General features: G+C 31.6%; 5 protein-coding genes across 11 annotated transcripts; 3 read left to right on the top strand and 2 right to left on the bottom strand.

Annotated features, from left to right (window-relative positions):
- Positions 1 to 384: 384 nt before the first annotated feature.
- Positions 385 to 1,350, top strand: Sld5 (DNA replication complex GINS protein SLD5). Its single transcript, XM_069121785.1, has 2 exons — positions 385 to 507; positions 578 to 1,350. The coding sequence occupies exon 2, from the start codon at positions 638 to 640 to the stop codon at positions 1,292 to 1,294; it is 657 nt and encodes a 218-aa protein (XP_068977886.1). The 5' UTR covers positions 385 to 507; positions 578 to 637; the 3' UTR covers positions 1,295 to 1,350.
- LOC138184097 (tubulin alpha chain) lies at positions 699 to 10,557 on the top strand. 3 transcript variants are annotated; one of them, XM_069121775.1, is made up of 6 exons: positions 7,619 to 7,753; positions 7,834 to 7,866; positions 8,562 to 8,781; positions 8,905 to 9,206; positions 9,336 to 9,917; positions 10,122 to 10,557. In XM_069121775.1, exons 3-6 carry the CDS (start codon positions 8,577 to 8,579, stop codon positions 10,359 to 10,361), a joined length of 1,329 nt encoding a protein of 442 aa, XP_068977876.1. In that variant the 5' UTR covers positions 7,619 to 7,753; positions 7,834 to 7,866; positions 8,562 to 8,576; the 3' UTR covers positions 10,362 to 10,557. The 3 variants fall into 3 exon arrangements, with proteins under 3 accessions (XP_068977878.1, XP_068977876.1, XP_068977877.1); XM_069121777.1 differs by lacking the exons at positions 7,619 to 7,753; positions 7,834 to 7,866 and adding an exon at positions 699 to 837; XM_069121776.1 differs by lacking the exon at positions 7,834 to 7,866 and having other exon boundaries at positions 7,681 to 7,753.
- Positions 1,555 to 7,422, bottom strand: LOC138184095 (ATP-binding cassette sub-family C member 4). 2 transcript variants are annotated; one of them, XM_069121768.1, is made up of 18 exons: positions 7,291 to 7,390; positions 7,100 to 7,210; positions 6,873 to 7,007; positions 6,573 to 6,777; positions 6,278 to 6,503; positions 6,021 to 6,177; positions 5,681 to 5,930; positions 5,414 to 5,605; positions 5,024 to 5,310; positions 4,756 to 4,939; positions 4,312 to 4,652; positions 4,022 to 4,223; positions 3,731 to 3,947; positions 3,434 to 3,664; positions 3,121 to 3,351; positions 2,743 to 3,044; positions 2,017 to 2,664; positions 1,557 to 1,930 (listed from the first exon to the last, which is right to left on the bottom strand). In XM_069121768.1, the coding sequence occupies exons 1-18, from the start codon at positions 7,362 to 7,364 to the stop codon at positions 1,850 to 1,852; spliced, it is 4,074 nt and encodes a 1,357-aa protein (XP_068977869.1). In that variant the 5' UTR covers positions 7,365 to 7,390; the 3' UTR covers positions 1,557 to 1,849. The 2 variants fall into 2 exon arrangements, with proteins under 2 accessions (XP_068977871.1, XP_068977869.1); XM_069121770.1 differs by lacking the exon at positions 3,121 to 3,351 and having other exon boundaries at positions 1,555 to 1,930; positions 7,291 to 7,422.
- A 156-nt stretch (positions 10,558 to 10,713) lies between the features above and the next one.
- NiPp1 (nuclear inhibitor of protein phosphatase 1) lies at positions 10,714 to 13,233 on the bottom strand. Its single transcript, XM_069121783.1, has 6 exons — positions 12,919 to 13,233; positions 12,725 to 12,785; positions 12,496 to 12,649; positions 12,045 to 12,265; positions 11,767 to 11,970; positions 10,714 to 11,691 (listed from the first exon to the last, which is right to left on the bottom strand). The coding sequence occupies exons 1-6, from the start codon at positions 13,011 to 13,013 to the stop codon at positions 11,329 to 11,331; spliced, it is 1,098 nt and encodes a 365-aa protein (XP_068977884.1). The 5' UTR covers positions 13,014 to 13,233; the 3' UTR covers positions 10,714 to 11,328.
- A 498-nt stretch (positions 13,234 to 13,731) lies between these two features.
- Positions 13,732 to 23,694, top strand: DCTN1-p150 (dynactin subunit 1). 4 transcript variants are annotated; one of them, XM_069121771.1, is made up of 14 exons: positions 13,732 to 14,235; positions 14,315 to 14,472; positions 14,597 to 14,629; positions 14,791 to 14,847; positions 15,247 to 15,388; positions 15,820 to 15,882; positions 16,818 to 16,955; positions 17,328 to 17,465; positions 17,551 to 17,790; positions 18,364 to 18,615; positions 20,434 to 20,550; positions 20,617 to 22,671; positions 22,768 to 22,929; positions 23,018 to 23,694. In XM_069121771.1, the coding sequence occupies exons 1-14, from the start codon at positions 14,068 to 14,070 to the stop codon at positions 23,231 to 23,233; spliced, it is 3,939 nt and encodes a 1,312-aa protein (XP_068977872.1). In that variant the 5' UTR covers positions 13,732 to 14,067; the 3' UTR covers positions 23,234 to 23,694. The 4 variants fall into 4 exon arrangements, with proteins under 4 accessions (XP_068977872.1, XP_068977873.1, XP_068977874.1 ...); XM_069121772.1 differs by lacking the exon at positions 15,820 to 15,882 and having other exon boundaries at positions 13,734 to 14,235; XM_069121773.1 differs by lacking the exons at positions 14,597 to 14,629; positions 14,791 to 14,847 and having other exon boundaries at positions 13,735 to 14,235.
- Positions 23,695 to 24,877: the final 1,183 nt, after the last annotated feature.

Here is a 24,877-nt window from a genome sequence, read left to right as displayed (position 1 = left end):
ATTTAAAAAGATAACACGCGCGCTGGCAGAACAGTTTATATTATCCTTAAAATGACAATCGACTTAGAAACGAATTGATTATTTGATGAACAAATCAGTATCATACAGTTCTTTGAAGAAAAAACATGTATAAGATAAGAAAAATCCTTCTTGCATTTAGTTGTATTTTCGTACATATGTATTTGTAATATATGTCTATACATGGACAAATGGTCTTAATTTTATCTATAATAAATAACAATATTTAATTTGTTCATTTTTTTTTTTTTTTATTAAAATCACACTCATTTATAATTTACAATTTTATTACTCAATTTTTTATTACATATAGTAGCTTTTACAGTATTTGTGGGAAAATATTAACTATATATAACATATTTTGTATAGAATATGAATCATATAATATAAATAACAGAACACCTGTTCGAGAAATGTAACCTCTTAGCGTTTCGATAAACCCTGCTATCAGACTTGTCTGTACTTTGGAAGTTAATACTATGATTTTTTGTATGTTGTTCAGTGATTAACCGATATTGTAGTAATTAAGTTATTATTAAAGCACGAATTAATATTCCAGTGAAAGTATATTTATTAAAAAGTTTATAAGATCGCTAGCTTTTTGTAAACTATACAAAACATGGAAGTTGATACAGGAGCACAATTGATAGCAGAGGACAGTGATCAGGAAGAGGAAGAACTAACTGCTCAAAGTGTTTTATTAGCGATAGAGGAAGCTTGGCTAAACGAAAAATTCGCTCCTGAGATTTTACCACACCGGTCTGATTTGATTGAGTGTATGCTGCAGCAAATCACACATATGGAAGAAAACATGAAGAGGTTAGACAAAGGAGATATAAGATTAATGATACATAGAATGGAATTAGATAGGATTAAATATATGATAAGTAATTATCTCAGGGCTCGATTAGAGAAAATTGAGAAATATACCATTCACATACTTTCTCAAGAAGCTAACAGATCTTCTGAGGATTGTTACTTATCAGTTGCAGAGCTACAATTTGCGAAAGAGTTTCTTGCAAGTATCGAAACACTTTTTAAAACAGTTGCTTTGCAACATATGCCTGGAAATTTTCAGACATTTGAAGTTGATACATTAGCTGTAAAACCTAATATGCAAGCATATGTATTTTTAAGGGCTAATGATAGAATTAATGGAATCTTACTTCCTGGTTCAATGGATGAAGAAATAGACCTTGAACCAGGCTCTCAACATATTATACAATATAGTGCTGTAGCTGATTTAGTTAAAACTGGTGCTGTTAAATTAATCTAATATCTTATACAATTTAATAGTGTGAATAAAGAAATCTAATACTTTTTATAGTCATTGTATAATGAAGTCTTATTATTTACAGTATATAAAATTAATATATTAGAATAGATCTGTGTAATTAATTTGCTACAAAAAATTATAGAAAAAGTTTGGGACAATATGTATATATATATATATATATATATATATATATATACATTTGTGTACATATATTTTATTAAAAAGTAATTGTACATTGAATTTACATATAATTTCATATAGTAATCTTTTTCAACATATATAAAATATATTTTGCATTATAAAATATTTAAACAATATCAAAAATACTATTATATATGAAGTACAATGCTTTGCAGATGCAAACTTATGCTCCTTATGCAAGTTTACTTGCGAGCATTTTCACTGTGTATGGACAATATTTTTACATTAAACAAAGCTTAAAAAATTATAGCTGGAGTATTTCAAAAAAGTTTTGATTACAAGAAGTATCATTATACATTAAATATAAAATAAATAATTATGTAAGTAGGAACAATATTAGTATTTACCAAAATTCTAATTATCTTTCACTGTTTCACCATTATGAATTTGTGGTAGTGACTGCAATTCTGCATCAGTGCAGACACTGTTATAAGCCTAAAATTTGATAAAAATTTATACAAATTACAACAAATTGTTATAAACAGATATTATAAACAAGAGAATATTTAATATAAATATACCTCTTCTGCAATTTTTTTGAGTTGTTCAAACATTAGCTTCCCAGTTTCTTTGACCATACTAGTGAAATGGCCTTGCTCATTTTTAAGTAGAACATAGGGATGATCGAATTCAATTGCTTTTCCATGATCCATAACTAGCACTTTGTTGCTATCCATGATTGTATTCAATCTATGTGCTATGGTTAATACTGTGCAACTCTTGAATTTTTGTCGAATAGTCTTTTGTATTAAGGCATCTGTCGCAGGATCGACATTAGCGGTAGCTTCATCAAGAAGCAGAATTTTATTATTTCTTAAGATCGCTCGAGCTAAACAGAGTAACTGTCTTTGCCCCACACTGAAATTAGCTCCACCTTGATCAACATTATAGTCTAGAGAAGAAACACTTAATTTTAATTCTACATCCTCGAGGGCAGCCCAAAGAGTAGCATCATCAAAATCATGAAATGGATCGAGATTATCTCGAAGCGTCGCTGAGAATAATACAGGTTCTTGTGGGATAATAGAAATTTTCCTTCGTAATTCATGAAGACCTATTTGTTTTGTATCTAATTTATCTATGTAAATAGCACCTTCTAGTTTAGCCAAACGAAACAAAGCTGATATCAAAGAGGTTTTACCAGCACCAGTGCGACCGACTATTCCTACCTAAAAATGCAATACTTAACGGTTAATTTAAATATATAGATAATATGCTAATTTTGTTGATAAACAATAATAAATTACCTTTTCTCCAGATTTAATGGTAAAACATAAATCTTTAAGGACTGGTGGTGCGGAATCTTCATAGCGTAAATATAAATGATCGAAATTTATTTCTCCTTTAGAAGGCCACTGTGCAGACGGTTTTTTATTAGGTTCACTTTCAAATGGTCCCTCTTTATCGAGTTGTGTAAATTGTAGAATTCGTTCTACACTTGTCATTTGCGATATTGTTTCTGCAGTTTGACGCATTCCATGCTGAAGCATTCCACATAAGATTAATACTTGAGATATGGCTAATCCTACATTTCCCGCAAATGTATTTCCTAAAAATATGTAAATAGATATTTAATGATATAATGTTAATTACTTTTCTGATGACAGCATAAATTTATAAATTACCATCATCCAATATGATGAAGCTATAGGTAATAAAAGCAATAAAACAAATAGACACAACATCTAATGCAAATCCAAAAGCAGTACTTGTTGCTATTGTCAAGTAATAAGCACTAGTATGAAGATCTTGGTGAACGTCGAATTCTTTCCGAACCATGTTATGCGCGCAAGCAGAACGAATTGTTGTTAGTCCTAATAAGGAAGAACTAACATGGGAGAAAACAGGACTTTTGGCTAAAATTTTATAGAGAATTGTTAATAATATTACATTAATCATTCTGAATAATATTTATCTAATAAATTACAAAATGCTTACTAGTTCCTTCAAAGCGTTTCATATCTTGCGCAGTTTTAAGATAAATATTTCGTATTTGCCAATATAAGAAACCCATAATAAACATTGGAAATATTGTCCACCAATTAATAATGAAAACTTGAACTAAAATTCCAACCATTACTGTAAATATTTGGATGGATTCTATCATCGTTCTTGGTAAAATTTCATCTACTGATCCAACATCCTTTGAAAAACGATTTAGAATGCGACCTAAAATTTAACATTATAATATTTTTATTTTGTATAATTTTATTTTATATAATTTTAAATACTTACCAGAAGGATGTGTATCAAAAAATAGCATCGGCGCTTTTAATAAACACGAGAACATAAGATTATGAAGATTTTTACTAGCATTCATACATATTTTATAAAATACAATATTTCTTGTGGATGTCAATACAATGCTTGTAAGGATGAATGCTCCATAAATCCACAAAGCAGTGTCACGATGGAGGTAAACTGTATTGGACCTCGCGTTAATAGTCCACGTCTATACATATAAAATAAAAAATAAGATTCGTCGCTATTTCTTAAATGGAAAAGAAGCAAAGTAAAATTACTAACAATATTATCAAAACTTTCATTTTTTAACGGGAACAATTTTGAAATTGTACTATTAAAATCATCCATCTCTAATAAAGTCGTTTCATTTATTGATTTATTTGTATCTTCATCAGCGGAGAACGGTACTGTGTGGTTTTGTTCTGATAGTTGAACTGTATGATTAATACTATTACGTTTAATGCGTACTTCTTCTTGTTTTGTCCTAAAAAGAAAAAAGAACAAAACAAAAAAGGAGAGATAATACACAAGATAACTCTTATTAAAAGGAAATAATAATAATAGATACTAACCAATAAGCAACCCAATAATCGCAACCACTACTTCCAATCTGTCCAAAAATTAAAGACCATACAAAAATCAGAATCATTAAGACAGATCCTCCAGCTCGAAAATATTTCCAATAAAGAGATTTAGAAACGTTTCCTTTTGCCATTAATTCCTCAGTTTCTTTTGGTTCTGTTTCATCATCATCTTTACCATTACCATAATTAATAGATAAATCAGGATTAGTATTATCATCAATTTCCATGACTTCCGAATCTCCTTTATTTTCTTCTGTTGAAAGCATATGTAAAAAGTCTGTACGTTTGCTTTGAATTTCTGCAAATGTACCTTCACATTCGATTTTGCCCTAAAATAAACATTACTTTATAACATAACAATGTTATAAAAATAATACAACATAAAAATAGCATAGTAATATAATAATGACAGTTTTGATTATTACTACTTACATTGTTCAATAGAATAATGTAATCGCAATCTTTTAAATATTGAACCTGATGTGTTACAAGAATTCTTGTTTTATTTCGAAGATAATTTTTGATGCATTCATTGAACAATTGTTTTCCTACGTGAGTATCGACTGCGGATAATGGATCATCCAATAAATAAATATCCGCGTCCCTATATACAGCCCTGTTGTAATGATCATTTGAATTAAAAGTGGTTCTTAAAGTTAATATTTCAACATAATATCGTTTATTTCTTGTCGATATGTACCTAGCTAAATTAATTCTTGCTCGTTGACCACCACTGAGTGATGCGCCTCTATCTCCAACTAAAGTTCTGTCACCGTAATTAAACTGTTGGAAATCTTTAATGAGAGTACATGCTCTAACAACATCATTATACTTTTCTTTATCATAAGACTGCCCAAAAAGTACGTTATTGCGCACTGTACCCGAAAATAACCACGCTTCTTGACTAGCATAAGATACAGTACCATTTACTTTTATTTCTCCATATGACTGTTGTAGTTCCTTTAAAATTAATTGAAGAAATGAACTCTGAAAATGTACATGAAGATCAGCAGCATTCCGCATTACAAACAATGAAGACATTACTTTTTGAGGATATATAAATATATATATATGTATGAGGATATATTACCTTTCCTGCACCAACTGAACCAACAATAGCATAAAGCTTACCAGGTTCTATTTGAACATTGATATCATGTAACGTATTTGCAATTGTGTTTTCTGTCCAAGATGCTGTAATATTTTTCATCATAATACTACCATCTCCATTGGTTTGTTGTGACTGGATTATGTTATTATTTTCTTTCAATAAAAGGAAATTCTAAAAAAATATTATGTTATAAATTACATATATAAAATCCACATAGAACAAAACGATAATAATTATTTCTCTTACTTCAAGTCTCTTAATAGATACATGAGCCTCTGCAGCAGCAGATACAGCCATAGGGTATAATATTGCCATAGTAAGTTGGAGGATATTGAAATATTGTGCCATCGAAAATACTTTATCGGCAGATATAGTGTTGCCGAGAAGTACATATGCCATAATTGTAAAGTATAATGTTGTACGTTCGGTAAACACAAAAGTAGCTAAGGTAAAACCTCGTAAGTACGATGCAACTGTTAGTACGTCTATCTCCTGACTAAAAAGTAATTATATATTTTAAACACATTTAATAATTTATAATACTTGTATAACAATAATAATAACATAACAAAACACTGAAGAAAACCTTCTAACGAAGCTAACAAGTTTTTCAAATGGTTGTTCCCAAGTATACATTTTAATGACTTGGATCCCACCAATTATTTCTGACATTAATCTTACTCTTTCGTCAGTCCTAACTGCGATTTTTAATCTTAATTTTGATACCCATTTTCCTAGATATCCTACAATAAAACCATATTAGTTAGTTTCTTCTTTTATAATTTAAAAGGCTATTACACAAATAAAATTGTAATAGTGATACATGATGACATATGTACATACCTTGAACAGGTACAGTTTGCATAGTTATAAGAAAAACACCAGCTAAAGATGCGATTCCTACACTTTCCCATATCATAAAAGTAATCAGAGCACCTTGAATTGGTAAGATCCAAATATAATGCAATGCTATAAATAATTGTTCAAATCTTGCTACATCATTTGACATTATGTTTATAATTTGTCCAGGAGTAGTAACATTAGTAGAAGATCTTGACAAACGCAAAATCTAAAAGCAATGGTATTTTAAGTAACAATAGTTGATAAATATAAATTTATGGATGATAATTTGTTTCACCTTTCTATACATTAGAGAGGAACATGCTATTCTCACTCTCATTCCAACTTCCATTAAACCTAACATAGAATGATGAGTAATTAAAGCTCCACATAAGACTATAAGTATAACAGCTGAAGCATAAATGTATGCTTCATTGGCTGTGGATGTTGCTCTAGGATCAAAGTGCCAGATAAGAAGACCTAGCACATATGGTTGAATAACTCTAGAATTCCATAGTGATTAAAAATTATACAATAATAGTAAATAATATATATTATGATGACAAAAATTATGCAATAAGAAACTTCTCGTTCTTACCTTAAAACAACTGCTAAAAAGAACTGCCACCCTCCATAGTGAGCAAATGACCACATAAATGTTTTTCTTAAAGCATTAAAAAATTTAGGTTTTCTATTTGCTCCTTCTGCGGACTTAACTTCTTTAATCCAGTTCCTAAGCAAGAATGGAAACAATACATAGTTCATGATATGAATTTTATCAGATTCAAAATATTGATATTATTCTTATGTACATATGCTTATTACCTCTCGAGTTTATCTCCAAGATGTTGACTAACATCATTTGGCATGACATTATAGATATCTTTAATCTCAAGATCATGATCCTTAGCATACCAAAATAGGGGTTTCAGCCACCTTAAATATAATAATAAATATTTTTATATAACAATAGCTCTATTTTAAAAAAATTGTTATAATTAACATAGAAAACTTACCAAAAGACCAGTTTACTAAAAACATTCGCCGTTAATTTTGGATTAGGATTGTCATACTTCTTACTAGAATCCATGATCGATCGTTTTACACATAGTACAGCTATTTCTACAAGAATAAACCATGCCGCACAAAAGAATTTGAGTAGTCACTCTAAAAAGCATTAGGTACATTTACGTTAATCCAACAGTAATTATTCGCGTCATCATTAAGGAGTCACGAGTAACAATTCCGTTTCTCTCAACTAATTGGTAGGAGTTTTCTGTTACGAGATAGTAAGGAACCTATTAAGAAATGATTCAACAAATCATGACACGTGCACAACACGCGCACGATCGATTGAACGTATGTAATTACATAAGGCTCTTGAGATCACAAACTATTGCACAGTAATGCATAGTATTCGTGGGAAGATAGGATGTGATGAAAATGTCAAGGGCATTAACTTATCCCAAACATTAACAGGTTATTTTTAACTATCTATTTCTAGAAATTGTACTAATGAAAGGGAAGGAAGAATTATACCCTTCCTTTTTTATTCGCAGTATGCAATGGATCATATATAATATGAGAACAAGGTGAATTGCGTTAAAAAATATATTTACAAGCACTGATCATGTATTTAATTAAAAATTGCAATGAATAATGTTTTATGGAGATAAGGAACTAAGATAAGTAAAAGCAATAAATGAAAAAAATTATGAAACTTCTGTAACTATGTAGATAAGCTTATCGTGTAATATAATGTGATCTAATATAATCTAACATGAACATAATGTAATGAACATATGTTTGTCATTTTATCAAGGTTTTCGTGTTTTATTCAATGAAAATATCAATTAAAGAATATATATGATGACTTTCAACTTTCCTATTTTTTTGTTATTTTCATTACACAATTTCGTTGTCCAGACAACTGAAGTAAATTGTCACAGGATTTTTCTTGGGTAGCGGATGTCTGACTTCCAAAATTTCTTGTAATTAAGAAAAATCTTTAATTCTTTTTCGGTTCGACAATCCAAGAAAATTTCAAATAATATTTCAAGATATACGTGTTATTCTAAAGTAATCAAAATGGTATGACGTAAATGAAATTCATGATACTCTATTACACAAGCAATATATCTCTTTTTAACAATGTTCAGTGCAATGTAAAATGAATTACATATGTTTATTCTCAAGTTTCAAACGATGTAAAAAACATTTTTTGTTTGCAGAAGACTATTTTTATTTAATCGTTAATCGTTAACGGAAGTTATAAATTTTGCTTCAGCGTGAGTGTATTTCAATGCACGTGGGTCAAGCAGGTGTTCAAATGGGTAATGCGTGTTGGGAATTGTATTGTTTGGAACATGGAATTCAACCGGATGGAACGATACCATCAGACAAAGTGTCCGGGACAAACGATTGTTTTAATACCTTTTTCAATGAAACCAGTTCTGGCAAGATGGTACCGCGTGCTGTGATGGTTGATTTAGAGCCTACGGTCGTTGGTTAGTTTAATTTCCGTAAAAAGAAAATCTTAATTGTATAAATCGTAAAATCTTTTGAAACTCTATGGAAGGCTGATATAACGAGTGATGTTAAAAATACGAATATTTCAAAACTCCCTATAGACGAAGTAAGGATAGGACCTTACAAGCAATTGTATCACCCTGAACAATTAATCACGGGTAAAGAAGATGCTGCAAACAATTATGCTCGTGGTCATTATTCCATTGGTAGGGAAGTAATAGACTCTGTAATGGATCGGGTGAGAAGGTTGACGGATCAATGTACTGGACTTCAAGGATTCTTCGTCTTCCATTCGTTTGGAGGAGGCACCGGGTCGGGATTCACTTCGTTGCTTATGCAAAAACTGTCCGATGATTATGGGAAAAAGAGCAAATTAGAATTTGCCGTATATCCAGCACCACAAGTATGCAAAGCCAAAAAGAAAGAAATTAATAGACATTTTTTTCGCGTTTGTTTTATCTATAATTACCTTGTATATATGATAGGAAGTTGGGTAACACAGTATCCTTACGTAAAGAAAAATAATGTGTAGGTATCTACCGCCGTCGTAGAACCATACAACTCGATTCTGACAACTCACACTACAATCGGTCATTCGGATTGCGCGTTTATGGTGGATAACGAAGCAATTTATGATATATGTAGACGGAAGCTTGGTATCGAGCGGCCTTCATACGCGAATCTGAATCGCCTTATCAGTCAAGTGGTATCATCGATAACTGCCTCTTTGAGATTCGATGGTGCTCTGAACGTAGATCTAACGGAATTTCAAACGAACTTAGTACCATATCCTAGGATTCATTTCCCACTGGCGACTTATGCGCCAGTGGTTTCGGCTGATAAAGCTTTCCACGAAGGGATGTCCGTAGCAGAAATAACGTCCGAATGCTTCGAGGCATCCAATCAAATGGTCAAATGCGATCCTCGAGAAGGAAAATATATGGCCTGCTGTCTACTTTATCGCGGAGAGGTGGTACCAAAGGATGTAAACGCGGCAATTGCGGCTATGAAAAGGAAAAGTTGTATACGTTTCGTTGATTGGTGTCCAACTGGTTTTAAGGTCGGCATCAATTATCAACCACCTACTGTTGTTCCGGGTGGAGACCTCGCCAAGGTATCAATTATTACATAAATATGTCTGTCATTATCAGTAATAATTAAAGAACAAAATTTAATGTTTCACGGTATTGTTTTCATACGCTGTAATTAAAGGATTAAACATACTATAGTTGAAGCACTAATTCAGTTATTCGAACATATTTTGAGACAATTTATATATTATTTTTAAAATGCAATTACAAAGTTAAATATGATATAGGTTCAAAGGGCGGTTTCAATGTTGTCGAACACAACAGCTATCGAGGAAGCCTGGTCTAAATTAAATTACAAGTTCGATCTTATGTATCATAAGCGAGCATTCGTTCATTGGTACGTCGGAGAAGGTATGGAGGAAGGTGAGTTTGCAGAAGCGCGTGATGATCTTGCCGCATTAGAGAGAGACTACGAAGAAGTCGCACTCGAATCGTCAACCACACCAGATGCTTCGTTGGAATATTAATATATATAAATGCACGTAATCCGTGCAAGTATTTCGGCATTTTTCAGCTACCCAACAAAAGGACTTATGCATGATCAAATTAATTGTATGTACAAAGAGACTGGTGTTTTATATTACGCTTCTTATGTCTTGTGATTTGTTTATTTATTTTCATCTTTTTAATAAAATTATTTTTTTATAACATTTATTAAAAAAACATATTAATAAAATAAACAAAAATATATTCCCCCCAGTTAGCTTTGAAGTTTTGGGTGATGTATTATTAAATTAAAAATAAATTTCTATGTGCTAGAAACAGTACTTTTACCTGAAAAAATAAAACTCATAAATTATAACGTACTTACTGTTGTCGTAAATAGTAGAAGTGGAATTTATTCAAAATTCCAAGTCAGTATAATTATTGCACTAACAATAAGTATGCAGGTATAGTGATTTGTCACTTTCGCAAAACAAGATATTTAAATTATCTGAAGACAATATCATCGTGTTATTACTTGTAAAGAATATATCTTATATATACAACATTCATAAGTAAATGTAGTAACTTTACCGGATATACTTAACGAAAATAACTTTTTCTAGTGATAATGTACTGTATCACAAAAAAACTTTCGTGACATCTTATCATTATTATATTTATATTTCTCTTAATGCTAAAGTAATCTCTATTTATTTATGTTTGTTTATCTTACAGGAAATTTTAATTACAATTTTGATTTTTACAAAGAAGATAAAAAATTGTAATTGATTAATGAAGGATGAAAAAGGTATATATTAGAATAAATTGCTATGTAAAATACAGTTTTATAGTTATGGTTAAAATGAATTTAATAATGATATTGACTATTAACCAAATATCTTCCTGAACCTTTATACGAGCAATTTATGCATAGATTCTTATATAACTTAATACCTAAATCTCAAATAATAAAACTATCTGATAAAAATAGACTCCTTAACTTAATTATTACACCAAAAGTGTTGGAATAGGTTTTTTCCCAGGCCAAGCTTCTTTGGCATATTTTTTCTTTTTTGGTTCCATCGTTCGTGTATCAGTAGGTCCTGGTATTTCTGGTACATGTGGTGTTTCTGTTTGTATTTGATTGGGTGTCATCTCTACCTCAGGAGCTGGATTTGGTAATGCAATACCAAGTCGAGATGATAATGAAGATAGTGCACTAGAAAATGGATTAAGAGACAACGATGATGGAGTAAACTGTTCTGGTGGCAAATCTTGATAGAGTTGAGGTGTAGTTGTTGTAGGTTGAAGATGCTTTAAAGGATTGTGATCCTCTGATAAGGATATTAAACCTCCTTCCATACGCATTCTCTAAAATATCAATGAATAATAAATTTATAAAACATATAAAAATAATATATAATGTTGATTTGGAATAACCCTTACTTTACTGGGAACGACTGTCGTTTGTACAAGATTACGAAATCTTCCGACTGATGGATCAACATCTTCTGGATTTATTACTTCTTCATCATCATTGAACGTAATTCCTTTTTTCTTTCGTTTTCTAGTTGGTTTATGAATTTCATCGTCTGTTATTCCTAGCATAGATATACGTCTATTATGTGCAGTGTTAAATTCCGTTAAATTCTGTAATTAACAATATAGTTATTAAACTATATCTTAATAATATAATTTAATTGTAAATATTACTTGAGGCATACATCAAGTTCTGTTTCTGTTTCAGGTAAACCTAACAAACCACCAGCATCTGTATCTTCTGATAGTTTCTCTAATTCCTCTATAATTGGTCTTGTGCCAGTTTGAGGTCTTTCTCTAATAATATAATACCGTGTAGAAGCTCCAAAATGAAATGTACTATCAATTGGTAATTGCGTGGGTTTATGTTGTTCCAAACGAAGATTACCAATAAAAGTTCCATGTGCTGAGAAATCAGTCAAAATTTATAATATTTATAACTTAAATCTTAATGTTTTGTTCAAAAACAAAGAGTTTCATATTTATTTAAATCATTAAAAATGTTCATTTCATATTGCTTAATTAGATTCTTACAAATCTGTTTCTTATAATTAAAAATCAATGTGTATAATAAAATATAACATGTTAGTTATGAATTAAAATGCTATAAATTAAAAATAATGATATGATACTTACTGCTACCCAGATCAACAAGAAATGCACGATTTAAATGTTTATGATAAACAAGAGCAGCATGAACACGAGAACAAGAAGCGTGATCTATACAAAAGTCATTTAATTGTTGATTACGGCCAAATAAGTAACATTTTTTCTCATCAACCATTAATTTCTGAAACAAAATAATATTTCTGATATATCTCTAAAAAAGACCTAAATCTTTAGGCATAATATATAACTCTCTTACTTGAATTAATTTGTCATTCTTCAGTACATCTAAATGTAATCCAACTGGTGGCTTCCCAGCCCTGAAAAGCATAATCTATGTGTAAGGTAATATTTTTTATGCTATAAATATACTTTAATATTAGATAGTAATATTGTATCTAAAATGGTTAAGTAACTATTTGGAACAGTCTAATAAAAATTTTCCAAACGTACCAATTGGGTACTTCGTAATGATTAGCCATCACCACTTTGAAATAATTTGCTTTGTTATTAAATGGATATGAAATTAACCGGGCAGAAAAACACATTCGATGTCAGCGATAGCAGAACGTCATATTAAAAAAACGTTAATGAAAGTTTATGATAATTCTTCATAACTGCTTCCATTTCCATTCCATATATCATGGATATTTCTTAAAAGAATATAAATAGTAGGCACATACATATACGCACCCTGAAAGAAAGTTATTTTTTATCAACTTTAACATAAGGTATTATTTTGATGCCATATACATATAGGCATATATATCATTCAAAGGCGTAATTAAGTAACTTAGTGCCCCGGGTATATCAATGAAAATTTTAAAGAAATTTTGATGTAAACTTTAACATGTGTTCGTGTCATAATAACTAATTTTACATGTTTTATTTCATATTTAAAACAATAAAATTGTAATACAAAGCAGACAAAATGATAAAAAAATAAATTTTTTATTTTGATACTATCCTAATATTCTTTTGTATACATAGGAGTAGTGTTCTCATTTTGGATTCTCAGGTTTATAAATCATATTTTTTTGTTGAAAATATTTTAAAGGAAATTAAGCAATATACTATTGATTAGAATGATAAGAAGAACGAAATGGTGAAAAATATGTACTTTTTAATTTTTTAATATATTTAAAATAAATCTAGCTGAATAGTAACAGAAATTATTATAGTGATATTGTGGTGGTATTCATTAGAAGAGGATGAATCAAGTAAGAATCAATGATGACATTTTGAATAACTAAATCAGAATCTTAATACTTTAGATTTTAGTAGAATAGTAAAATTTGAAGATACAATAAAAATTATTTAGTTTAGAAATGAAAATTCAAATTCTTTAATTATAGCAGCACATAAGATAGAAGCGGTCTAAAGAAGCTGGCAGAAGCTGACTGACATAAGTGGCCGAATAATTTTATAGTTAGTAGAGCAACGTATGTGTCAGTGTGATTGAGAATTTATGTCGTTTGAACTGCTTGTAACGAAATTCAAATATATAATTGACAAGCTGAACAGTTGAACAAGAGATAAAAGATATCCTGTTACAATAAATGAACTGTATGAAACTAGATGTAATAATCTTCCACGGCTGAAATGTCGTATAAAGTCGGACAGCGTGTCGAAGTTCCTGGCAAAGACTGTCAAGGAATAATTGCTTATATTGGTCATCCAAGTTTCGCATCAGGAAAATGGATTGGAGTCATACTTGATGAACCAAAAGGAAAGAACAATGGAACTATCAAAGGGCAATGTTATTTTAAAGTAGGTTATTTTATATTTGTCTGTATATATAAAATATAGCAATCACATAATTACATTGTACACATTTTTATTGTACTAGTGTGCTGAAAATCATGGAATGTTTGTACGGCAGTCACAACTTATTTTGTTGGATGAAGCAGGCAATAGAACTGAACCTGCTAGTCCATCTTCAGCAGGTAGTAGTGCTACTACACCAGACGAGACCAGTGCGGCACGTGCTAGAAGTCGATTGAACAGGTAATGTGGTTTTTTTTCACCTTAAATTTTTTCAGATGTCGCATCTCTTTTTTTTTATTGAGATAATGTTGCGTATTACATGTGACAATGCCATTAACTTATCTTATCATAATTTTTATGCTAGCATAAGTACACGTCGAAGGAATGAACCTACTGCGTAAGTTATTACATTGAATGATAAATCATAATTTTTAATATATAAGATATAAATTGGTAGACCTTTTTGTACAATTTTTGATATAAGAAATAATAAAAAATAGGTACTTTGAGATAAGTATAATTAATAAATTCTTAAAATTCATATGCTGGTCATAAAAGAGTACGGAGAAAAACTTCTCCTGCCCATACTAGGCAGCAATCTGAGAAACTATCTGGGTAAGAATTTATGAAGATTGATCCCTGAAAAAATTTGCCTTAATATCCTCCTTAAATGCTTTTATATATATAAGCAGCTAAGAATTATATCTGTTATTCACTTTTTATACACTTGTAAGCTTTTCTCATTATAGTAAATGTATGTAGAATATAAATAAGAATATGAATAAAAAATTGCAATTGATAAATAATTTTTTACTTTTGGAAAAATATTATAGCACTTTACATATCAATAAAGTATTTTAAAACTATGCTATCAAATAATTTAATGTATTTGTAATTGATGATGTGCATCTAAATTGTGTTGTAATTGCAAGGGAATATAGCTTTAATATCGTAAATATTGTCAGAACTTAAATTATATTTACTAAGGAGATACCAACATTGTGTTTTTTACAGTTCAAGACTTTCATTGGCTGGTAGTAGGACACTTTTAAGTGCTCCAAGTACAGAAAGTTTGTCTGGATCACAGCATGAACGTAAAGATGGAGGAGAATCACTTATACCAGTCCCAACATCTAAAGGAGCTTCATTCATCGAGGTATCGTTTGTTGTTCTGGTCATGCTTTTATTATTTCTATATAGTTAATTTTAATAAGTTGATATATCAGTTATTTATGTGAACACAGTGAATGAATTATTCTGAGGATTCAACAAGGCATGAATACATGAGATGAAGTTTTCCATAAAATATGAATATACCTCTATATGTGATAAATTCTCAAAAAATGTGATAAAAGATTGGCTTTGCTACGTTTAAATCTTTGAAAATTTGAAGTAACTTATGTTTGTTACTATCATATTCAAAGAATCGTATTCTGTGACTCGGTATTAAATAAAAAACTACAGAGAAATGTTTAAAATGCCAGATAAGCTAATAACACAGAGTAGTGAACTTTAAACTTTGAGCACATGTTAAATAATTCCGTTGGCACAGAATGATTCATATGGGAATGCACGTACGTGTTTCAGAAGTCCCCTAGCACGAGCTCGCCTCCCGGCAAAAAGCCAAAGGCCCAAGATGATCACAATAATGTAATTAATACTCATTAATTGTAATATCTAAATTTTCTCATCTGACCTTAAACCTTCTCATACTAGTTGTTTGTTGATCATAAGCATTGTAACACATGACTTCAAATTAGCATCACTGCACTTTGATGGGTTTACTTCTTCTTAATGGATTGTGGAACTGATTTATCCTTCACTATTTTCACTGTTCCATTAAGGATCTGCTTTGTTAATTGAGTTCTGTGATGCTTAGTCTAAAATTTCTCATGAGAAGGGGTATTCAAATGTACAATTGTCATTTTTCTTTTTAACAATTAGATACTGAATTCCCCTTAGCATTATATTAATGAGGTAATGATAACAATCTTTCTATGAATAGGAATTTAACAGCATTGCGGTATAAATTTGTGATCCATACTTGGAACACCCTGTTTCTTTCTTTTTATTTAATCATCGTTTACCAAGAGCCTTATATCCCTGATATAAATGCAGTTGATATTTATAAATGATTAGGACATGATAGATGACTTAGTTAATATTATGCCTACTGTAAACTGCAGTGTCATATAACACAATTCAACTCATTGACTGAATTTCCTACACTTGTTAGAACTAATAGAATATTTGGTGTAGCTTGTTGGTGTCTCTTGTCACAATTAATATCATTAATCACTTTGAAATAGACTAATTCTACTGAATGTACATACAGAAACAACATTTTTCTGAAACATAATGTTTTGTATAGGAAATATAGGGTGTTTTTTTCATTACCGTCAATAGAAAATTACATTTATAATTATATCATTTATAAATAAATTAATTAAAATAAAGCATTTCGTAGGTTACCTCAAACTGAAGCACCTGATGCAACTCTTTAGTAAAATATGTTTCCAACGCGATAATAAAAAAAACACCCAATGTTAAAATATAGTTTCATTTATAATTTCTTTGCAATTTAGACAGGTTTTGTAGAGACTTTGAAACCACAGTTTGTACCTGGTCAAGTAATGGCAGGTTCTGCAGCAGCTGCGAATGTAGTAGAAGAAAAATTATCACATTTGCAACTTCAACAGGAAAATGAAAATCTGAAATCTCAGGTAAATAATATTAATAAAATTGGTTTTATTTTTTCAAATTATGTTTATTTCTTAAAGACACTGCAGCTTTTTTAAACAGATTTTCTAGCCTCCATAAATTTCTTTCAACTTCTGCTGCTTAACTGTTGAATGGACTTAAAGTGTTGAATGTTCCCTTAGTGACCACCACCAATTTGTTTCTTATCATTGAATAATCAACTTAAAGATTGAGAATGGTTAAAGCCATTTCTCAGCAAGTTAGATTTTGACTTTATCTGAAATTCTGCTTGGTTATTACCAAGATATTTTCACAGTCTGAAATAAAATATTTCAATATTTGTATATTGATATACAAAACAAATACAAAATAATGTTTTATATATGTTATTATAGGTTCGTGATCTTACTGAAAAAGTAGAAACTTTACGGGTGAAAAGAATGCAAGACAAAGAAAGGATGAAAGACTTTGAAAAAACAAAGCTTCAACTTGAACAACTTATTGAATTCAAAACAAAAGTTATGGAAAGCCAAGTAATGGAAGCTTTTGAATTAGATTAATGAAGTTTCATAGTTTTCATTAACTTTAACATTTTTTTATTTATTTCTATGATAAAAGGCTAGTCTTCAAAGAGAGCTACAACGCGCGCGTCAAGAAGCGAGAGAAGCACATGCAGCTAGAGAACAATTCCAAGAAGAAATGGCAGATCTTGCAGAAACCGTAGAAATGGCAACATTAGATAAAGAAATGGCTGAAGAAAAGGCTGAAACATTACAAATTGAATTAGAGCAATTGAAAGAAAAACTTGAAGAACAAACACTAGATCTGGAAATATTACGAACAGAAGTATCTGAAAGGGTAAAGTATTTCATAGTTCATCCAGTTATGATTTGTATTTTGTGTGTGTGTTTGCGCGTGTGTGTGTGACTTACGATAGGCTATTAGTCGCCAGCGACACTTGAGGAAAGTCAGCTGTTCCAATATTTGGTACCCACACGATGCAGCGAGAGTTATCCAACCAAGGAGAGGTAAGACCTAACCGTGTGCCCCGCTATCGCTCGTATGATGTTGGCAAGGCTCATCAAAAATCGCGCAACCCCCAAGCATTGAAGAGGGGCGATATAACTAAGTGCCAGAGAAAACGAGTAAAAGAAGGATTTAAATGAAGGATTTTCCTATGAACGAACTTCCGGGTAGATTTTACTGTAACAGTGTATTCAGACATTAGCATTGTAATGTTTCATTGGTTTTCCTCTGGTATTAAGCTCTGTTTCCTACACAATAGTTCTTATTCTGTATTTCCTTATCTCTACAGAAACTAGCTTATCCTATCTTACACTATCTATACCTAGATTTAATCGTTCGATTCTTACCCTATCCTTATTTTTTATACAGATTATTAATATATACATGGCTGTATAATTATTGTAGGCTGCAGGAGGGGGTTCTGCTGGTGGTGTGTCAAGTTACGAAATAAAACAATTAGAACAACAAAACAATCGACTACGAGAAACTCTTGTTAGAATGCGAGATCTTTCTGCGCATGAGAAGCACGAATTCCAAAAACTTCAGAAAGATTTAGATCAAAAGAAGTCAGAAATATTAGAACTAGGTCGCACAAAGGAAAAATTGTCTACACGAGTAGAGGAAATGGAACATCAGATAGCAGATTTACAAGAACAAGTAAGAAATATTAATAATTGTTAATGGGTAATTTTTTTATTAATATTATAATGGCGAGAATTATAGTGATCTTTATTTATTATATAGATTTATTTATTGTGATTGAAACAGACGTATAACTATTTAATTTGAACTTAACGTAGTAATGTGATACAACTAGGGCAACTAAATTTGTTTAACTACTCAACTTACAATTTACAACTAACAACTCACAACAACTCTACAATTCACAATGACTCGACAACTCACAACAACTCAACAACCCATAACGACTCGACAACCCGCAACTACTCGCAGCTTACTCGTAACTCCAACTACATCTATTGACTACTGATCACTCTCCTCATCAAGACGTCCTTTTTATACCTGACGCACATGTGTTCCACAGATGTGGATGACCCAAGATGGTCAAGTACACCTGTTTTAACCCTTTGCGGACTACCGCCGCATATATGCGTTTTGCGTAAGCCATCAATTTGGCCGAGGAACTCATATATGCGTTTGGCGAAAACAATTGATAGAACAGAAAGACTCATATGTGTATCATTTTATTTATCCTGTGGAGAATCTGTGCATGTACATATGTCTAGAATTTAACATCCATGAACGAAAAGCGCACCTAAGCAGAAATGTGCATGGCAATTTTAAATGACTATCGCGACAGCAGCTCGGTCCCACGGTACGGTTGACTTTGAACCGTTCCGTCCGCAAAGGGTTTCCTATCCTTCCCGGCCTGTCAGAACTTTTATTGTTTTCTACGTGTAGTTCATCGAGATTTTCCTAACGGTTTTTCCCCGATACTACAATATATATGTCGGAGATGTAAGGACATCGGGGCCTTTTCTTTGGAATTCTAGGGAAAATCCCCAATACTTTAGTCTAGACTTTTTATCATAGCTGTACTTAAGTAATTGTTTATGATTTAATTCGATTATGTTTGCCCGAGATTTGTGACAATGAGTTTGGCCTCGAAGTGACACAACTAGTCGCTAAACGTAGCCGCGGTCACGGGATGAACGTTTTACCTAACAGAGGTATGGAGTAATTGTATAGCTCTCCTTAAAAAATATACTTGTAGCGGCACTCGACAGTAAACTTTCCAACGGTTTCTGTTCCATGGCTCGCTACACGAAGACCCTATCCTTCGGATAAGATAATTGCCAGATGTCGATACATCTTCACAGTATATTTCCAGCTAGCCTAAGGACCCGCTATAAATCTTAGGATTTAGTTAGCTAAGATTCTTCAAATGGACAAATAGTCTTTGTCCTAACAGTCCCTAAATCTATCACCTACTACGGGAAGATACGGGAAATCTGCTTTTCTCACGAACGACGCTTCCCGCTAGCAACTTTCTCTCAAGGGCGGTTAGCATCCTTCTTTAACCATCAACATAGAAATTAAACAATTAACAGCAACGTCCATTTCTCTCATTTTCCGAACGAAGGCTTTCCTCGATGAATCCGATGATCTCTCGTATCCTCGGACACACCCCATCATAGTTTTCCTCTGCAGCATCATCGTGACAGAAAGTCATTCACGTACGATCTCATCAGTGGGTTACGCAGCATCTTTACGATCAGTGAATACTCTACGTTTTAACAAAGAGTTAATTGAGTAATACTTGTACCGTGGACAAGTAAGTCGAGTACTTCTTAGACTTTGGGAGAAAGCACATTTGCTACCCCGTTGACCGTGGATTCGCTATCGAACCTAAGATCATTGTCATATTAGTATCTCGAGTGTCTCGATTCGTTACACGCCCCTAACCCTAATGATAACTCGACATATATATAAATTTGTTCCTTCATCAAATAGGTTGATGCAGCATTAGGTGCTGAAGAAATGGTTGAAGTACTTGGTGAGAAAAAGATGGCATTAGAAGAGAAAGTTGCAGAACTGGAAGAAGCCGTTGCAGATTTGGAAGCCTTACAAGTACGTAAAGTCTTTTCTAAACATTATTTAAAAAATTGCTGCTTAAATAATTATCCTTTTGTTTAGGATATGTCTGATCAACTTGCTGAATCATCGAAAGAATTAGAACTAGAATTGCGAGAAGAATTGGATTTAGCGCTTGGAGCAGCGCGCGATGCTTATCGACATCGAGATGCGGCTTTGGAAACATTAACGGATCGTGAACTTACAATTACGAAGTTCCGCGAACTCACTCATCAATTACAAGATCAATGTTTGCAATTACAACAACGTGTGCAATCAACTGAAACCTCTAAATTTGGAATGGGGGGCGCAGAGCAACAATTAGCAGAAATTTTAGATTTCCAAAAAACCTTTGCTGAAACCCGTGCTCAAACAAAAGCTGTTGATCTTGAATTACGACGATTGGAAGCCGAAGAAGCTCGAAATCATGTGAAATATTTATTATCTTTCATGTCTCCTGCATTCTTAGCACGTGGCGGCGATCACGATGCTATTCTAACACTTTTACTTATACCAAGGATGATACAAAAAACCGAGATACTTATGTCACAAGTACGAGAAAAATATAGATCATTGGATAAAGTAGATAGAACAGCTATCTTAAAGGGTCATTCGGTAGCACAATATACCTTCAGGTCACGTCTTTGTTCATACATGTATGCATTACAAACGTTCCTTGGTTGTTTTGAATCTGCATTAAATGTATGTAGTCCTGAAATGTTACTTAAGGCTGGAGCAGTTTATCCAGAAATGGCAGCGCAGGAAAAATCTTTGGATTCCTTGATAGAACTAGCTAAAAAAGATCAATTAGACGAGAATCTACCAATGGATGCTATCGAGAAATGTTGTGGATATTTTTGTACTATGTTTTCTGTGTTATTTGGAGAAACCATCAACCAAGCTCGTTTGGTAGTCAATGGTACAAGGATGTTGGACAGTTCTTGTGAAGCTATTATGACTGATGCTGCGGCAATCAAAACTTTGATTCAGGGAGACAGTGGTGATTTAGGCCTCCTTTGTCAGCATGCGGAGACAACGTGTGAAGTAATTCAACAACACCTAAAGTCAGCTAGAAGACGAGTATTGACAGATCATGCTGCTGCAATTCATAATGCAGAATCTAATTTAGGATTGGATAAAGACTGTAGTGAACAACTTTTTACGTGTTACCAACATGCTGTGAAGATGATGAAAACATTACAGATTTTGCTGAAGAGTGCTGTGCAAGCAATTATTACCAATGGCGACTTAGATACAGGACTTGGTGCAGATAAATTGAAGGAGATGGCTTCTATAGCATGCGAAAAAGTTTATGATACGGAAGATGTTGGACCCGTAGCTACGATTAAAGGAAGTTTATCAAGTATCCAACAGTTAGCGGCCAATTTCGCACAAAAAATGGCAGAGTGTGAAAACGAATTAGCAATAAGCGGACAGTTATCACAGCAACGAGAACAAAATGCGGAAAGTGAATCTTTACAGCCTATCAAAGTAAGAGCACAAGCAGCAAAGAAAGAAGCTGAAGAAATTAAGATACTTAGTAGGAAATTAGAAGCAAGAGATAGTGATATACTTGAAGCGAGATTAGCTCTTAGGGAAAAACAAGAAGAATTATGTGAAATGATTTTGAGAAAAGATGTTGTAGAGAAAAAACTTGCAACTCAACAACATGAACATGAATTGAATGTAGAAAAGTTGAAGAGAAAATTAGAAGAAGCAATGAATCAATTGAAACGAAAGGAAAAAGAATTTGAGGAAACGATGGATCACCTTCAGACAGATATTGATAGTTTGGAAATGGAGAGAGGCCAGTTAAAGGAAAAATTAAAATCTGTTGGAAAGAAGACGATGATGTCTGCATCTGGAGCAGACAATATGTCTGGAAGCGTTACAGCAGCATCTGGAATGCAATCAATGGACAATAAGTTCTTAATGCAAGAGATAACTGCTCTTAAAGAAGCATTAAACAGTGAAAACCAACAAAGAAAGAAATTAATGTCTGATATATTACGTCAAAAGTTAGAAAGCTTGGATCCAATAACTCCTCTTCCATTAAGACAGGGATCAATTAATGCTAAAATACAGGAATTAAAACAAAAAACTAATGATCTTACTAAAGTAACTTACAAAACAATTATTATATAAATGAAAGATTCAAAAAATATTATTTTATATTTATTTAATTTTAATCAACATTTTTTTCTTGTTTTCCAGGATATTAAACAAGTCATGACATTCCCTATCGTTCCTGATTTAAGACGTAATAAGGCACGTGATATGGAGGGCCCAGTGTTAGAAAAGGCAATGCCAGTTTATCAATTGTTACAACGGGAAATAGTCATGAAAGAGTTAAAAGATCGAACTGATCAATTGATCGTAAGTCATTAATCAGTAGAAAATTATAAATATACAGTATTATAGTTGTTTGTAAATCAAAATTAAAACTTTTGTGTTTTTCTTGTAGAATGAAGTTCTTGAAGAAGTTATACAAAGAACAGTAGGTGGAATGGCTGAAGCTAATTTCGCAGTATTCCCAAATCGTGAAATGACTGCAGCAATGCATGAAAGTCAATTGCTTGCTGCCGAAATCGCTATTCCTCATCAAGGTCAAGAACAAGTTTTTACTGTTAACGTAGGAACGCAGGAACTTAGGAAAATTCATACTTTGCTGTGCTATTAATTTTCATTTGTTAATTCTTAATATAACATATTAATGTGGAAAAATATGCTACCACAAAAGCAGTGGTAAGTGCAATAAATTTGTAAAATATTAATTTTATAGTATTTGCCTTTTGGTCACTTATGCATAAGTTGTGGTAGCCAATGATGTTCTGTTATATTTATACACATAGTTAATCTATTTTATATGTACAAAAGAACGAATAATTGACTTTTTATATCCGATGAAAGGAACGGATTGAATCTAGCGATAACATAATTTTGGAGCGTGCGATTTTTATTTATTTTCGAATTGACTACAGCACGATGACTGGTGCATTGTAGCTGATAGTCTGCAGCACATTTTGTTACCTTATAAACTCAAATATTATTACTATTAACAATTTAAACGATAAAGTTACGCGCCTCTGTGGCTTCTGTGTAATATCTTTTGAGATTTGTCAAATATATGACTTAAAAATATTTACATAAATATCCTTTACATATCCCATGTGACAAGAATATCGCAACACAGTTCTCGGGAGCAAGTATATCGTTCATTTTGAACAACATGTTACTACCATTCTGGATAACGATAATCGTGTATTGCCATCAAAATTGACACTTAATGAAATAGAGACTATAATACAATGTTCCACTTTTTATTTATAGCGATAAAAGGAGCAATAAACTGTTGATGATTTTCATTATTTATGAAATAACGTATATCTTAATTACTGTCATAATTTTATTATACATACACACATGTATGTATGTATGCACATATATAAAGCATTATCTGTATACAGAATATCTTGTGAGGTATTTAACAAACTTTTCTTACGTATTTGCTACGTCATTAAGAATAAAAAGAATATACATTATAGGTCGTCACATTATAGGTTTATTTTGTTTCGTAATCACCGATAAATGTTTAGTTTTGTTTCAAGTATAATGGTTCAGTTCCTTATTTCCAATCTGTAAGATGTAGATTATATTGATCTCAAATTAATATACAAATTTTATCTTGTTTTTTACTACCATAATATTAATAGAAAAGAATATACACACGCGCGCGCCCGCGCACACACACACATACACACACGCACATACATATATATAAATATATATATATTTATTTATTGTATATATATATATATATACTGTATATATATTAAAAACATATATACAAGATTTTTGAAGTACCACCCTTTTTTCCACGATTAAAATATAGAAAATAAGAAATATTAGTATTATTAAAATTAGCATACAACATTAAGTAGAATGTATAAATTCACTCTTATGAGTACACAAGTTATCAATAGCAATCAACATTTCGTTTATTTATCTTGTTATATAACTATTATATTTTATAAGAACTCTGTTATAGTATACATATGGTGGTAAGTTCATTAAAAACAATTAGCATCACATACATGATTTGAAGATTGCCTATGTAAAAAACGTAACTGAATTGTTCTTTTACTATTCATCCAATGAATTATTTTTGATGGATAACGAAATTAAATAGATCTATAGAGTATATGACATTTTTTTTATTCAGAATGATTTGTTGAACACGTGGGAAAAATTTGTTGAATACCTCACGGGACATCCTATATATACATACATACATACCAGATAGTAATAAGTGCTTATATCATTA

This window comes from Bombus flavifrons, chromosome 10 (assembly GCF_040668555.2).
Source record: "Bombus flavifrons isolate JBK064 chromosome 10, iyBomFlav1_principal, whole genome shotgun sequence".
NCBI lineage: Eukaryota > Metazoa > Arthropoda > Insecta > Hymenoptera > Apidae > Bombus > Bombus flavifrons.
The sequence above is the reverse complement of the archived record's forward strand: the minus strand, read 5'-3'. Positions and strand labels throughout refer to the sequence as shown.